Raw genomic sequence first — 17964 nt, 5'->3', positions numbered from 1 at the left:
TTTCCCTTTGGTTATGAAAGGTGCCTGAGGAACCTAGTCGAGTGAAGGATTCACAGGAATACGAATTTAGAGAGCATTGAAATACCTTGAATTTTGCTTCAAAATTCAAGAGCACTGTTTATCCGTGACCAGGGGTTTATCTAAAGGTAAGTCAGAAAGGTAATAATTTTCTCAGTTGATAAAAGGAATATATGTGCTCTCCCGGAATGAGCATTGAGAAATAATGCTCTCATTGAACAAGATGTTCTAAACCAAAGATCCAGCTCTGTTAAGTCGATGGGCAACCTTTAGAGAGCACGGTTAGGATAGTCCACTGTGGATACAGCATACTCCCTAACATGGTTAGGATAGTCTAGTGGATGAATCCTCCTGTTAAGGCATTATCACAGATTCAATCAATAAACATGGTGAGAAAAGCATGAAACGTTGATTGTGAAGTCAGTCTACATGATAGTGATACAAATAAGTGGTTTCCACGCACATCGGAAACATCACCCATGAATGATAATTTGACAACAGATAAATAGTAGATATAGAAATAGAACAGCAACCTGTCATGAGGGGAGGGTTTTGCTTCTAAAAGGGTGACATGAGACTTTTTAAGGGCATTTTCGAAATTAAAATAAAAAAAATCTCAAATGGCTATTATATTACAAACATTCCTAAATGGAAAGTGCGTTAAATAAAGCGGTTGCAAAGTAGAGGGGGATGTCTTAGCGTAAGAGCATAGACAACACTATCGCTAGGCTTGAATGGGCATGTGACAGGCATTTCATACCGGATAGATGTGCGAAATGATAATCTCAAACTTCTTGTCTAGAGTCTGGATGCAAAAGCAAAACGGACTTTGCATCTGATAGAAGAATGCATGGTTTTTTAAACCGACCCAGATACCGAACTGGTCGGGTCTGGTTACCGGGTCAAAGGTCTGATCGTTCGAACCGAATGCTCGGCCCATTCTGACAAAAAAAAGGGTCAAAACTGCCTGGTTCAGCAGTTCACTGACCAAAATCAATGGTTTTGGGGAAAACGAGATCGGTCACCTGACAGGTTCCCAGTTTTTCCGTCCGACTGTCCAGTCCAATCTGGTTTTGAAAACCATGACCTAAAGGATTTTCTGAATGCATGTAGCATTTTCCAAACATGGGTCATGGTTACAGGAGAGGAATTCTATGAAGGGAATATATGCTACTCTTGAAAATTTCGCCCCAGGAGAGGAAATCCAATACATAAAATAACGTACTGTCACAGAAAAGGGGACAAAGATATCCCCGTTGCAAAGATTTACATAAACATATTAAAGCATCATTTGGTTGTGCATAAAACAAATTAAAGCATATTAAAGCATGATCTCATCTTTAGTTTGGTGCCGGGGGGGAAGGGGGGGGGGGTTGGTTCTGTCCTTGCGTAAAGTGAAGAACATTTCCTTTTAAGCAACTCCAAACTACCGTGGATAATTGCCGGTTGTAAATGGAAAAGAAAGCAATCACCTCTAGAGTCTAGAAGACGTCCACTTGAGTAAAATTAGATGCTAGAGAGCAACAGTGACAAGTGACAACCCACAAAAAATAACCAAAAAAATAAAAATCCAGTAAAACGTCATTTAGAAAGGCATGTTAGTTTGTCATCTGCGGAGGCCTGGAAAACAAGTATACCAGGTTTTAGTTCTAAATACCGTACAATTTTAAAACTCGAATCTATTAGCCTTGCAAGCAGAATGTCAATGTCCAAAATGAAGCATCCAGTAATGGATCAACGAGGGAAGCAACCTAGTTTTATCTTTCTAATATCAGTGGAGGATTAACAGACAAGTGAAGCAGACAACCACACCACCTGAACAAGGGATTTTTGGAAACAGTAAAAGATGGGTGGATTTTTGTTCATCTACGACTAAAATCGATCAGCATTCACAACCAAATATAAGCACATTACATATGAGACGATCTACTTAAGATTGTTGGAACTAGCAACTCCAAAGCCTATAAAAGCATTCAAAGGAAACTTTCTACAGATTGAGGGAGACATTACAACACCCAGTAGCTTAATAAAGTAAACTTCAAGAGCAAAAGCTGCCACCAGAAACGCCTTGGAGAAACGGTAACTGAATCGCCACTCCCCAGGGTTATAATAAAACTAATACTGGACATGAGAAATCGAGAGCTATGTTTATACGACTTCAGGAACCACAGCAAGCTGATTTCTCCGGGGTAGTACTTGCACCCTTAGATTGGTCCGGTTTACTGATCTTAATCGTCTGGGGCTGCACAATGCAAGAGAACTCAAAATAAGGGCATTATTTCCAATTTAGATCCCATTCAAATTAATTCCAGAAGGCAAAAATTCACCTCTGCTTTGGAGTCGCTCTCTGCAAGTCTTTGCTTTATGTCTCTAGCAATAGAAAAGAAGACCTGCTCCACGTTGAAGTTTGTTTTTGCACTCTGCATAGAGGGATTTTGACAGGTCAGTAAATAAAGAGGGTGTTTGGCGCATCTTCTCCATGCATCTTTGGGTCCTGTCCCTGGGCTATATTACCGTCTCAAAGAACTTGATACCGTATTCATCAGCTAGCGCTTGGCCCCGCGATGTCGGCACAGCCTACCAAATAAATTAGTTTAAGTTTGTGATCACATACCAACGAGGAAGTACAATGGACCTGAGCTTAGTTATTACCCTCTTGCTCTCATCCATGTCAGCCTTGTTGCCAACCAATATCTTGTTAACATTATCAGATGCATGTTGTTCAATATTCCGGATCCAATTCCTAATGTCTACACAAGTCTTTTATCAAGGAATACAAATATGGAAAGATAAGCGCATTGCTACCGTTTTTTTGTGAATCCTGCCCATAAGCTCAAGAAAAGAAAAGGACTGAGCAAAGAAGAAAATAAGTGGATACTGTTAAAAGATGACTCGTCCGTAACATCATAGACCAACAATATGCCCATGGCTCCCCTGTAATAAGCTACACAACAAACAGTAAACTGAATAAAATATGTCAAAACGAAAGAAACTGATCTCTAGTAATTCAGGCACAATTTAGCAAGGTATCCTTGGGGTAGAACCCAAGGAGAGGCTACCAAATACCAATAGAAAGTATGCAAATTGAGGAAAAGAATAATGCAAGTTTTGCAATGCAAAATCCACTGAAAACCAACAGGTGACCTAATTCAAAATCCAGCCTCAACGAATAAACTTGCACATTGGTCACTCTTCCTTTCTGGAGACTCCTCCAAGGAATGTGAGGACAAATGATGATCATCCCACAATGTGGATTTTTATTTGTTTTTCTTTTCTAGTAGAAGTTCTAATTTTAATTTCTACATAAGGGACTGATGTGGTCCATTTTGAAACCTTCTTTTCCAACATACGTTTTATCAAAGACTCTAGAAAAACATCTCGAAGCTTCAAGCCCATAGGCACCTGGTATCTCTACTTCTTGGAAATATCCCCATAACTTTATGCACCTAAGATTTTTTTAATAGTTAATTAAGAACTTTATCAAAAGGAAAAAAAAAAGAGATACAAGCACTATGCCAGCTCTATGACCTAAGCAAAAATCAACAGCCTGTGCCCCATAACACTCTTTGCACCTATGTATGAGCTATAGGAATAGGAAAGTGAGATGAAAGCTCTGGCAGATGGTCTAGCTAGACAAGGGGTGAACAGACATTCTATTTTCTGGGCTGTCTTGTAACTTTTGTTCTTTTGGTGTTTAATGGTTGTTCTTGGGAGCTAAGATTGTTCAGCACCCTTGCCCTGCAATTTTCTCATATTTTTAATATTAATTCAATCCACAGTAAAAAAAAAAGTGAGATGAAAGCTCGCTAATGGATCACTATTTTCTAGACTTTAAGAAAAATCTTGTGTAATGGCTACCTGTTGTAATTGTTCGGAAACGCTCCTGACCAGCTGTATCCCATATTTGCAGTTTGATGCGCTTTCCATCAAGTTCAATGGTCCTAATCTTGAAGTCAATCCTAGCAAAGGCATTATTCCAACTTAAGCAAGCTAAATGAAATTATGAAATGATTATAAACATTCCCCAAGGGCTTCAAGTAGACAAGTAAGTACACACCCTATTGTGGTAATAAAACTTGTAGTAAAAGAATCATCTGAGAAGCGCAATAGCAAACAACTCTTTCCAACCCCTGCAAAGATGGATTAAAGTGGTGCATAATATTAGGATCATAATTTATCAAAAAGGAAGATGCCCAAACAAATGGAAAAGCTATGAAACATACACATAGAGAAATACACATTTATGATGCCAACATCATAAGAAAAGAAATGGAGAACTCAAGTACACAACACACTGAAGAGATGAGACTGAAGGTATAGCATAGGATCAAGGAACCACTTGTTTTGGAAAGTAAAAGCATCTAAACTAGTTCTAATCAATGAATGTTGTCAGAATTAATGATTGTTATGAGGCAAATTGATCCACATTACTGGAGCCATGGGCAAGGTGTTTGACACAATTTACACTAATAATTTATTGTTAAGCTTCACTAGGAAGATCAGAGCCACAAAGGATGATGTATTACTTTATCAATAAAAAAAATCAGTACATTAGAGATAAAGAGAGAGAGAAATGACGTGTTGGATCATGGATCACCAGTTTATCTCTTCAAACAGTATTGATCTTGTCTTTTACCTTAGTTACACGCTTTGTAGGCTGTTTTAACTCACTCATATTTGACAATGCATGTGTCAACATCGGAAATGGATGCAAGGTGTTTGTCAAAGTGACTGGAAAATTTAAGTGCTAACATGTTTATCAGAGTGCTACACTATTCAGAGATACAAGATTAGAAAGGTAACCTGCATGACCAGAACTTCAAAAGCTTTACTCACACCTTAATACACAGAGATATCCAAAATACAGTATGCTTAAGGAAAGATATAAGCTTAAAGTGCATTATTAGAGGGCAGGTGAATCATGGATTGCTTCCATAAATGAGCCATAGCCATGCAGAGTGCAGACTTATATCAAATTTGCATCAGTATCCTATGTGCTATATAGTCTTTTATATTAACATTTTTTTATCAATGGTCTTTTATATTAACATTTCCACTAAAAACAAAAGCTAGGCAGGTAAAGAGCTGTTTCCATACATAAAGGCCTTCTATTATAGCTCTAGCTAACCCACCTGCACCAAATTGAGCTCTTTTAGAAATCATATAATAGTGGCCAAGATGGTATCATAGGATTCCCTTATTTCTTGAAGGAATTGGGCTAGGTGCCAAGGACTCCTAGAATCACAAATTTGGTTCTGATCTTCATGATTCAGAGTCTCAAGGTATATGGGAAGTAAACAGATCATATGGAAGGCCATTCTGGTAAAAACAAAAATGTCCAAAGGGTTCAACATGTTCATAGCATTCAAGGTCATAAGGAGGGACTAAATTAAATTTTGGAATCATGGTGGGGTGGACAGCCTAGACAGAGAGGGGATGACTAGGAAAATCCCATTTACTGGGGTCACCCCAGCTCAAAGCCTCAGATCAAATCACTTCCATGCTGCTCTTTGTACCGGAATTCAACATGTAGCCAGTTTATGTTTGTGTTTGTTCACCTTGGCACCTCTTACTTGAAGGGGGAAAAAGTTGTATGCTCTCCTTGTTCTTCATATTAATACATCTTATTGATCTTGTTAGTCATCCCAAAAGAAAAAGGTTCAGTCTGGTGGAAGACCCTTTTGGCCCTTGTTATTTAGCTTCCCCAGTACATGCATGTTTGTACTTAATGCAACAGGGTTTACTACTTATACACTAGAGGTGAATGATGATAAAAACATGTTTGACTTGAAAGTCAACAAAGCCGCATATACTCTAATCCACATATGATGGAATATAAACTCCATAACATCTCTAAATAAGTCTTAAATAATCTGAATAAATTTTCTACTAAGGATTTTAAAACAAAAGCCTTTTAAAAATTTAAAACAAGCCAATGAATGATAAAATAGAAAAGCAGGTCTCAATAAATTGACTCAAATAACATAATTTATATAAATTGCAAGATCCATGAATTGGATCATAAAACTTAGACAACCATCATAGATTCTTTCTAGGAAAGGATACAGATATTTCTAATTGTGAATTATACTATAAATCAGAATATTTTTGAAAACTATGTTTACTAGTGGATGACCAACAATATGATCAGGTTCCATGGTTGAGGACTGTCAATGATATGCTAAGTTGGCTTCCTTGTCCCTTCTTTATCCTTAAAATGGGCTTCCCCATCAAATTACAGGGAAGGTCAGAAGTGAAGACTGATCATAAAAGTTTCCCCGTGTGCGGTGTGTCATATTCTTGTGATGGAATCTTTTGCTCATATTTAAAGGAAAGATATGGTTCACTGCTAGGCTCCTCTGGAGTACTCAGATTCCAACAAATGACCCATCTTCATGTGGACCGAATTTTGTCAGTGTCCCAATTCAGGTAAGTTCTACATCTAGAAAGGAAGAGTGAAGAGCCAATTTCCCATCTAATTTTCTGTTGCTCTATTACTCTCAATATATGATCTAATTTTTTTGGGACATCTTGGGATAAATTGGCTCATTCCAAACAGGTCTGGACTTGAGCTTGAACTATTCATGCATGGTTTTAGTTTGAGAGGTGGTATTTTTTGGAAGACTTTTGGCTTTGCACTTTGTTGCACTGGATAGAGTCTACGAAGTAAAACTGGCTAAATTTTTAGAGTAAGAGATCAAGAACTGCATAGTGGAAGCCATTAAAGCTAAAATACTTGGTTTATTGTATTTATGGTCTTCTATTTTGGAACAGTTTAAAGGTTTTTTGGCCTTTTGGGACCTCAGAGTTAAATGAAATATCTTTTATCCATATACTCATTGGTCTTTCTTGTACAACTAAGTCCATATATGATATACTCACAAATCGCCCCTATATGACGTGAACACGAACTTGCTTTATATGGTAAATTAGATTAATTACTATCGCATTCGACCAATACATTCAACACTTCTTAAATGTTAATCCTAAAAACCTTTTAGAGCTTCGAATAGGTAGCATTATTAGACCATCTCAAGTCGTCAGAATAGTCCGAACATGCTGAGTGATAAACTAGAAAACTGAGCCCCTAGAATTACAAAAAAAAAAAACAAAAAAACCGTTTAAGAGTCGTAAAATTCAAGAATTCCCAAGCAAAACAATGGAACAAAACATCATGTGTTTGTGCTTTGTAGAATAGTAAATGATCCATGAAAGCCCTAAAAAGTTTCAACTATGCAAAACCAGAAAGCAAACAAGAAGAATATATTCAACCTAGAACAACCATAAAGTCAAATCACGTAGGCGTAGGGATCATCATTAAAACGAAAAACTGAAGAAACAGAAAAACCCTAATTTTCCCTCATACGCCTTAGTAAGAGACGGAGGAAGAAACAAACCGCTGTCGCCGATGAGAAGAAGCTTTATGAGGTAATCATAATCGGCGCGAGATCGTGCCGGAGCGGCTGCCATTTTTTCAGGTTTCGCTTTTCCCGGACTATCTTTTTTTTTTTTTTAAATTACCAGAATTCTTTGGCTTTCGATTTTATATTTCTTCAGATCAGAAGCGTTTGTTGTGTTGGGTGTAAAATGGCGCGCCACTCTCTCTCTCTCTCCGAGATCGAGGAGGGTGGCCAAAAACAAATGAGATTGAGCGAGAAGAATCAAGCAAAGCAACAAAAGATCTCTCTCTCTCTCAAGTCTCACTCTTCTCTGACTCTGAGTTCTCTTTGCTCTAACTTTCTATTACTCTAACAACTAACCATAGTTAACCGCCCCTCCGATTTAGGTGCTGAGTGCTTACCGCGGCACCGCGCCCAGCGTCAGCTGGCCAATGAAAGGGTGTCTATGCTGCTCTGGGCGGCAAGCGTCTCTACACCGTAGTTGACATTAGGGGGGCCATAACTTGCCACGTATTTCACTGAATGATTGGGACCCACCGAATTGGGAATGCACGGTGGGATGTGCCTCTGAGCGCCAGTGTGAGTAACAGATCCGGTCTAGGACCCACCACTCAAAGCCAGATGAGAATCATGAGATCACATCTGCGCCCCACAAAGAAAGTTAAAAGGGCCCTAATAGGCCACTGGCCCACGGACGTCAGGATGTGGATCCTGTGTCACTGGCCGCAGAGCCCAAAATTAAGTTAGGCAACAGAAAAAATAATAACATAATTGGGGCATTCCGAGAATTGAACTCGGGACCTCTCGCACCCTAAGCGAGAATCATACCACTAGACCAAATGCCCATTTGACGAAATTATTCTTGAATAAAATTGAACCCTCTTTTTAAATTTCAAAGGTGTACTTTTATTATTTATTCAAACGATTTTACTCTTTCATAACCCAATGATTCCTAAAAATAGTGATTCTTATATTGTTAAAATAGTTGATGTGGCATGCATGTACATAGGTTCTTCTTCTTCTTCAGTAATATAAGACAACTCTTCGTTAGTGAGATAGTGTGGTAGTGCCATAGTGGCAACAAGTTTTTTTTTTGTCAAATGGTTCTCCAACGCTATATTTTAGGTTAGGTTTTAAGAGAAAATCAGTAAATGGACAAGAAATAAACAAAAGAGGGAATGACTTTGCCCCAATTTCCTCATTTTGGAAGTTTCATTTTACGCCCCTTAATTATAAAAAGGGCATTTTTGATAAATTAACATTTTCCGTTAACTGACTTATTTTGTGTTTGGTTCCGTGGGCATTTATGGATAGGCCGTTTATTTGTATTTTTTCACTTTAAACATTTATTTATACTTTTTCACTTTAAACGTTTTATGTTTTTGTTGTTTGATTGGACTTCATTTTAAACGTTTTTTACTCTTCACGTTAGATTAATACCTATTAAAGTGTTTCACGTCAGCATTTAGTTTCAAGAAATACTAGAGCATTTGGGGAAAAAAGAATTTGACGTTTCTCCAAATGCTCCATGCACAAAAATCAAAATGTTTCATGGCACTAATGTGACAGTTTTTTTTAATAAACGCCCACAGAACCAAACATAGCCTTAATGGTTAGGGGATCTTTATCACAACGTAGTTGAGGCATTTGTCATTGACCCATAGTACCAGAGGGGTCTTTGTAATTTACCCTAATTTTTATTAATAACAATATTAGTTCTTTAATCCTATCAAAACTTTAATTTCAATGTCTTTTCGAAAACCATAAAAACATCTATAGAACCCACACATGACTAGCAAGCATCCATGTCTCTACATCAGAATGCTTGTAATGCAAGCATTAAGCAATGGGTATATGACATCATAACTGAACCTTTTTTTGACTGATATCACATTTGAACTTAGTAAGCACATCCTAGATGCTACAAAAGATGATGATATGTAATGACTAAACTATGGGCTGAATTATGAAATTTCAAATTAAAAAAATCCCTTAAAATAAGGGTGTGTTACCCAAGGCCAAGGATTAAAGTATCAGTAGTATTGAGTATCGTATCGGACCACTCAAATATGAATACGCTTTAGATACAAACGAAAAATATATGGATACGCCAAAAAATGCATATAATTTCCATAAACATATTAATAACATTATTTTTAAGATCAAAATAGCCATAATTAATGTATAGATATATAGAAAATGTATATTCTAAAGGTATGTGTGAAGAAATATACTGCAATTAATATAGTGGGATGCATACACCAAAAATGCATATAAATTCTATAAACATATTAATAACATTATTTTTAAGATCAAAATAGCCATAATTAATGTATAGATACATAGAAAATGCATATTCTAAAGGTATATGTGAAGAAATATACTACAATTGATATACTGGGATGCATAGAAATCATAAAATTTTATTGATATTGTATCAATCAAGAGTCCTGGAACATATATGTATATATATATATATACTAAAAATTAATACATGCACAAAACTATTATTATGTTATATTCTATTGAATTTCAAGGCAAGGCACAAAACATATGCAACTATAATATGTGAATTATTATGTCAATTATTTTCAATTTTACTATTTTTAATTTTTAATATTAACTAAAATTAATTCTCAAATGTTTAGTTAACAATGTTTTTATCTTTGTAAACAATAAAAACGCTATTATAAAATGTAACTAATATATAAATTAAAAATTTATAATAATATATAATATTAACTTAGAATATATCAAATATATTAAATTTTCTAATATACACATCATATGCATATTCATAATTTTTAGCTGCTAAAATAATTATTCCATTATTAATATTTTTGTTTCCATAAATTTTGAGATAAAAAAATCATTTTTTGATATAATGTAGATTAATGGATTTGACAAATTCAATTTATATTATATTTTTGAGGTTTTTGTAAATAATATTTTTATTTTTATAAATAATATATATACTTTTATTTAGTTCACATTAAAATATTAATTAATAATTTATAAAATTTTAAGATACATGTCATGTTAAAATTTATAAATATTAAGTACCAAAATAATTATTCTATTATTAATATATTTTTTGTATAAATTTCTTGAGGTTAAACAAATTTTTTATATAAATGTGGATTTAAGAAATTATTTATTCTATTAGTTTATAAAATATTAGTTTTGAATATTATTTTTTTATTTTTCTGGAATTGTTCATAAATGTAATTTTTTTGTATTACATTTGGACAATAGGATATAAATAAGTTATTTTATTTTATTGGATTATACAAGATTAGAGGTGGCTTAATGGTTTACACACGCATTTAAGGTTTGGCGTTGGGTGGTTTGTGTTCCAATCACATATCGTATCAATATTTAAATCCTTGGTGTTGCCATATTGGTTCAACATTCAGATTCAGTTCCTAATTCAGCCACAAGCAAAAACTGCTTAAAGTCTCCTGGATCAAATGGTTATCTTACCAAAACTTTAAGCAAAAGAGGTCTCAAAATTTCAACATAAATGAAGTTTCAGAATTTGGGAGCTGCATGTACAAATGCCATTTGGATCTTAAATAAGAAAAAACTACCAACATCAGACAATTTCTATCCTTGATACCCAATGGTCATTGGATGCAGATCTCTTTGGGTATATGAATTGCAACCAGTTTCAAATGGAAGCTATCGCATACAGATTAAAAGAGAACAAAGGGAAGAACTTTGAAACAAGGTAAAGCATATTAAGAAGCTTAGGCAAAGCAGACCTCTTTGGGTATGTGAATCTTAATGAAATCATTGAGATAGAAATTACTGATTTCATTCATGAAGAAATTGACGGTTCTTCAATAATTTGCTTATCTTTACTCTAGAGTTCTGAAATATTATTTGCTCTAGACTCTAGAGCATATAAATTGTTCCTCCTTTCTGGTAGGAGGGGCCAAGGGGTCAACAATAGTGACAGAAGCCACAACCTAAATAAAATATTCCCAGGCTAAGGTGACATTTGACAAATCTGAATTATGAAAAGTTAAAAAGATATTAAGTGTCTGAAATCTGAAAAGAGACATGGTTGTTTTTCGACATTTTAGAGTCTCTGAATAAAGAAGGTTGTTTATATTGGATCAAACTTTCAGCATTTGAAATTCACTGATTTTACTATTTTACCCATAAAATAGACTATTTGGTATTTTTGAGTTCAATTTGCACTATTTCATAAAAAATTAATTTATTAAATTTAAAATAATATTAAAAAATGTGAGTAAATTATAAAAAATAATTTATTAAAATAAGGATAAAATTGAAAAATTCAAATCAATTTATAAATTAAAAATAAATTATTAAGAGCTAAAATAATAATGAAAATAGTAATAAAGACCATGAAACAATAACAAATTAATAATTATCAAATTAATATTTTAAAACTATTAAACCATTTAGTGATTAATAAAATTAAAATAATTAATAATTAGTACAAATATAATTTATAAAAAAATAAAAATTATTTATTAAAATAAGAATAAAGTTGGAAAGAACTGCCATTGCTATTGAGAATTGCAGTGGCGGTGGCTAGAAGACAGGGGAGAGAGAGAGAGAGAGAGGAATCGAAGACACGCTGTTGCTAAGAGTTGTGGCGGTGGTGGTGAGAAGACAGAGGAGAGAGAGTGAGAGAGAGGAATTGAAGACACGTCGTTGTTGAGAGTTGCAGCGATGATGGCGGGAAAGAAGAAGAAGATCTGAAATGTAGTATTGCTGGGAGCAACATCAACATTCTCTTTAGACGGATCCACAGATTTGTAAAGTAGAGGATATAGAAAATGTCAAGGAAGAAGAAGAAGAAGAAGAAGAAGAAGAAGAAGAAGAAGAAGAAGAAGAAGAGAGGGGGGAGAGAAAGAAGGTGGAGGGAGAAGCTTGCACCGTGGAGAAGAAGAAGAGAGTATAACTTCCCAGTGGCAAATCTCCTTTCTTGAATAAGGGTAAGAGTCGAATGACCTAAATTTTTGGCTTATATGAAGGGCATTACAGATCATTCAAATTTCTATGGGACGCTTTTGTATTTCACCCACGTTTGAAATGCCTCTTAGTACGCTAAACATATAGGGAGGCTCTTTTCTATTTAGATCTGAAATTGGGTTTCATATCTACTAATCAGATCCAACCCAAATGAAGGTGCCTACGTGGCACCTGAAAAACAACATTTTCAGACATCAAAGGTCTGAAAATTGCTATCAAACGCCACCTAAAGAATTTAGAGTAGCCTCCAGAATTCTTCTTGTCAGCAGAGCTCAACAACAAGCACGTAACATCAACATGTTCACCTCTTGTCACATGACAAAGAGGCTACACATGTAACAAACCATAATCGTGACCAAGATTAGTTGTACAAGTCCTGTAAAGAAGTCTTTGAAATTCAGGGTCACTCATACTGCCTCCTTCCACATTGATTGTGTCTAGCATTCTCTTTACGGATTCTGAATGGTTAGATGTAGTGATCAGCAAATTTCTACAAGTCCTGCAGACCACAATGGTATATACACAGTGCAGGTAACCATGGAGCCATGTCAAGTGGAAGTGGAATGTAGAATTCACATCGCATTGGCGCCCAGAGTGCACCCTACTACACATCTTAGTATTTATTGGAAATATGTCCTAATGACATGACAAGTATGGAAGATGTTCCCAATGCACGCTAAGATGTGCATGTGGGAGCGCAGATGTGAATTCCTTCCACTGGTCCATCAATACACCACCCAAATTATTTGCATTTACACAACAAAAGAGGAAAGAACCAGCCAAAAGAAGGTATATCCTTCTACACATCATTCTGTTAGATACCTCCCCCTTACACCATTTAAATATGTTATTTCCCCCTTCAAGGAGATAGCCAGCAAGCATAATACCAGGAAAAAATATATTATATCTTATAGTTAAATTAAACTACTTTTTTGTTTTCTTTTTGGGTAAATTACAAGGACCCCCCTCCCACAACGTCCCACAGTGCATCCTTGCCTTGTATTGGAAAAATCTCTTGATGATGATATCATCGGGTCTGGTACTATTATTGGGAGATGTTCCCAATACACGGCGTGGATGCACTGTGGGACATTGTGGGTCGCAGATGTGAACTCCTGTACCATGGGATCAGTGATAATTATCCCCTGAACTTCATTTAGAACAAATATCTCTTTGAACTTTTACTTAGCAACAAATACCCCTTCCGTTAAAGTTATGTCAGTTAACTTTGAAAAAGATTCTCATTTGGCTGTTTATTTTTTTAAATCCCTAAAATACCTTTTTCTTATTTATTTGAACGATTTATAATTCAATTAGTTTTCTAAATATAATATTATATTGGAGTATTCTTAGTTGCTTTAATAGACCCTTGTAGATTTTTAGTTGAATTCAATACTTAGATAAATGGTAGGGGTTTCTTTCTAATGGATATAAATTTAAGGTTTCGTTTGGTTTTTCTTGATTTGTTGGGGAAAATAGTGGATATTTTTTTTATATTTTAAGATGAAGAAAGACATTCATATAAGTGAAATGAAACATGAATTTAAAAAAGCTTGTTTTTCCATGTTAGTGAGATGATTCTTGTTATTTTAGCTGGTTTTGTTTAGAAAAAATAGAGGTATTTTTGGGTTAATTAGGGTTTAAGAGAAAAAATAGAGATATTTTGATAATTTAACGCAAAGTAAAAGTTTAGGGGATTATTTATCACAGAGTGAAAGTTCAAGGGTAATTGTCATGATCCATAGTAGGGGGTCTTTGTAATTAAGCCTTTCTTTTTTTGATAAACAACATCAATAATGGAATTATAATAAAAAGATAACAGAAACCCCTTCATTCCAAAGATTATAAAAACCACTTATAGTAATACTAATAACTCATGAAGAAAGGTTTACAAGTTTGGTCCGAGGCGATGTCCCCCCAAGAGAATCTCAGATGTCCCAGACTGAAGTAAGAGATTTCTGCTCTTTAAATTTTGAATTTAAGCTTCATTCTTCTCAAGATGGTGTCGAACTCATTTAGAATTAGGGGTGTGAGTCGGGCGGATTGGGCCAGGTTTATAGTTAACCCAGGCCCAATCCTAAAATTTGGGCTTAAGGCTTAAGCTCGGACTAAGCCCAAGGTCAAAAAATATCTTCCCAACCCAAACCCAATATGCACTGTAATTTGATGCATTTGGGTTGGGTTCGGACTTGGGTTGGTCAATGAACCCACTCTAAAATTATACATATATATGTATTTATACAAATATGTATACATATATTTATGTATATATGTAAATATATATACAAAATTTGCATATGTATGTATATATGTATAAATGCATATAGTTGAACTGGATTCAGACTAAATTCAAGCTACCTAAGGACTAGGTTTGGGCCCGACCTAAAAAACAAAATGTTTGACTTCTTGGGCCCGAATTCAGCCCAAAGACCAAAAATCCAACGCCAACACATATAAAATTTCGGGGTGGGCCAATTTGAGCTTGGGTGGGCCTATTTAGAATCCATTTGCAACTTTGACCTACCTTCATTTCTTCTAATATCTCTTCATTGTTATTTGTTTAAGCCATTAAGCGTATAGGCAGTACGATGATGTACAAAACCACTTTATATATTATCTGGTCCAGTTGCATAGACGGCAGCTTTCTAATTGCATAAATCCCAGTGCTGTTAAGTAATTCTCCAGTACAAAAGAGATTTCTGTTCCTTAATTACTCTTAATTTCTCTTGATTCTCACTACTACGTACAACTCCCTTAAACCATTTGCTTCAGAGCAAGGCAATAAGACGTTTAGGGTAAGAGAAACTTCATTTAAGACGACACGATCCATACCATTAAGACCTAGAAAACGAAAAAAATAGAGCTGGCAACAGAGATGCATAACAATGTCTAACACTCAAGAAAGTGGATTCATTCTCAACTCTCAATTATAATAAGGATGAAATAGTAACATCAATACAATAATAGGTGCAAACCAGTATTCTGGCTAGAAGAAAATATATCGAATTGGAAGTTGGCTCATCTCAGGGAAGAAAACAATCTATTAATGACTACAATAGATTAACGACAAAACAAGGTCTTAGACTCGGAGTTTTCTCCGTAGCAAAGGAAGAAAAACAAGCAAAGTACTCCAAATGAAGCTGAACAGGTAGGAGACCGAAAGAAGAACTGATAAGCAGTTGGAGTTTGCTAATGATTTCTTGCTCAGCAAGTTTGGTATAGCACAAATGAATTGAATCCAAACAAAGGAAATGAAAATAAACAAGGAATTCAAAAGCATTAATTAATAGGTGGAGTGTCTGTTTCGGGTTCCATAAACCTTCTTCGAAGAGACTTCTTCCTTTGTCATCGTCCTAATTTTTTACCCTAACGTTTCTTCAATGTTCAACCAAAATAAGAAGGGTTAAATTGCTAAAACATCCTCTGAAGTTTTTGATCGTTGTTGAAATCTTCTTTGAAGTTTAGTAATTATAATCACTTCTCTTGAAATTTCTGATAAAGTTGCAAGTAGATCCCCTTCTGTTAGAATTTTATAAAGAGGCATAAAATGTCCAAAATACTCATGTAATTATTATTGAGGATGGTTTCTAAAAAGGAACAATGCAAATTTTATAAACAACAAAAACATAGAGAATTTAAAATTGCATCTTTGCCTTTAAATGATTGATATGAAGGGAAAATTTAGAAAATAAATCAATTTCAAAAAAGAGATTGGAAAGGTTTGGATTAGCAATTTATATGAAAAAAAATTGGAAAATAAAAATTTTGGTCAAAAGTAATCACATGGGTAATTTTTTAACATTTTCATGCATCTTTTTAGAAGATTCTAATAAAGGGGATCTACATGCAATTATGTCAAAACGTTTATGGGAGGTGATTGCAATTATCAAACTTCATGGGAGGTTTTAGAAACAACCAGAATCCACAGGGCAGGTTTTAGCAATTTACCCAATAAGAAAAAAAATAACTGAAATATCAATTTGAAATGACAAAAAAATAAAAATAAAATATACAGTAATAGGAAAACTAATAGAAAATAATAAATTAAAATAGAGAAATAAAATTAGAAATAAATAGAAAAATTCTCAATAGAAGGGTTATTAAGTAAGTGGTCGCAACTTGCAATTTGCAAAGTGGATGGCTGTTTTGATAACATGCAAACTTATAGGGTAGGTCACGTGAAACTATAGGGGGCGTCTTAGTAAATCTATATTTATATAATAATAATAATAATAATAATAATAATAATAATAATAATAATAATAATAATAATAAATCAGTTGTTAGTGTAGTTAAGTTGGGTCAGTACTGTTCAACCCTGATCCTATCTAAATTATCTAAAAAAAAAGACAACTCAAATTTCAACATGACCCAATCCAAACCCATAAAAAGTTGGGTTGAGTTGGATTGTGGCTAACCTAGCCCAAGTTGCAGCCATAGGGTTTAGGGTTCTGGGGGAGGGGGTAGGGCTACCTCTGTTGTTTAGACCATTTGCCTACCAACAAAAGGGGTAAGGGTATCATTGGACTGGTTTTGGATTGAATCCCGTATAGTCCAAAATTAATTTGAACGGATTGGACAGATCAAAAAGACATAATGGATTGGACCAATTCAGTCCAAAATATTTATTAGATTGGACTTGACCTGGTCCATCTATAATAAATTTATATTGGATTTGGTTGGATTAAACCAATATCTGGTCCATTGATTTAAAATAAGAATATAGGTGTCAATGGACTGGGTTTGGGTTGAAACCAATCTAAATTAAAATGAATTTGGACAAATTGGACGATTTAAACATTGAATTGAACCAATCCAAAATAGTCCAAATTATTCATTGAATTGGATTGGACTTGATCCATTTATAATGGAGTCATATTGGACTGAATCGGATTGGACCAAATCCAGTCCAATCGACACCCCTAAAAAGGGGAAAAAAGTCCAAATGCTGTGTACACACCATGAACAAGAAACTGCAGCAACGCATTCATAGCACTTAAATGTGCTACCCATAAGAACACCAACCACAGCTATCTACAAGACACTTACAAGTCCACAACCGTACATTGAGAACATCACCGTTCTTGTGGGTAACAGATCCAAGCTCTATGATTCATGAGAAGATGTTCTTGATGTAGCATCTTTATGAGAGGCAGATCCAGATGCACATTCATGGGGAGATATGCCATTGTGGTCATGCCTGGCTGTAGTGTCGTGTTAACAGCATGCATACAACTTTAGGTATCATAGCTTCTCTCTAATGCTTAGGGCTGTTCACGGGTCGGGTTGGGTTGATTTATTGAGGTTTTTTCAACCGACCCAACCTGATCGGGTTACTTGAACTTGAAACCAAAACCGACCCAGTGTTAAGCAAAATCAACCTGGTCGGTTTGAGTCGGGTTGGATCGGTTTGGGTCGGTTTTGGCTCTAAGTTCAACCATGCTTGATAGAAACTCAACTGCAATATATATGTGGGGACTGTGACACCATAGTATGTGAGGTAGTGAATGCGGGAAAAGCCTTGTTTTTGATAAAC

At 35.0% G+C, this 17964-nt stretch overlaps 1 protein-coding gene and 1 non-coding gene across 2 annotated transcripts; both read right to left on the bottom strand.

The window, feature by feature from the left end:
* Positions 1-1845: 1845 nt before the first annotated feature.
* LOC148847162 (ras-related protein RABE1c-like) lies at positions 1846-7873 on the bottom strand. The gene is made up of 8 exons (XM_088950684.1): positions 7416-7873; positions 4076-4148; positions 3877-3977; positions 2897-2962; positions 2671-2768; positions 2533-2595; positions 2346-2438; positions 1846-2260 (listed from the first exon to the last, which is right to left on the bottom strand). The coding sequence occupies exons 1-8, from the start codon at positions 7486-7488 to the stop codon at positions 2177-2179; spliced, it is 651 nt and encodes a 216-aa protein (XP_088806810.1). The 5' UTR covers positions 7489-7873; the 3' UTR covers positions 1846-2176.
* A 318-nt stretch (positions 7874-8191) lies between these two features.
* On the bottom strand, positions 8192-8263 carry TRNAP-AGG (transfer RNA proline (anticodon AGG)). Its single transcript has one exon. It is a non-coding gene; the product is annotated as a tRNA-Pro (tRNA).
* Positions 8264-17964: the final 9701 nt, after the last annotated feature.

Source organism: Nelumbo lutea, chromosome 6 (assembly GCF_056320005.1).
Source record: "Nelumbo lutea isolate HS-2025 chromosome 6, American lotus-T2T, whole genome shotgun sequence".
In the NCBI taxonomy this organism is placed as follows: Eukaryota; Viridiplantae; Streptophyta; class Magnoliopsida; order Proteales; family Nelumbonaceae; genus Nelumbo; species Nelumbo lutea.
The sequence above is the reverse complement of the archived record's forward strand: the minus strand, read 5'-3'. Positions and strand labels throughout refer to the sequence as shown.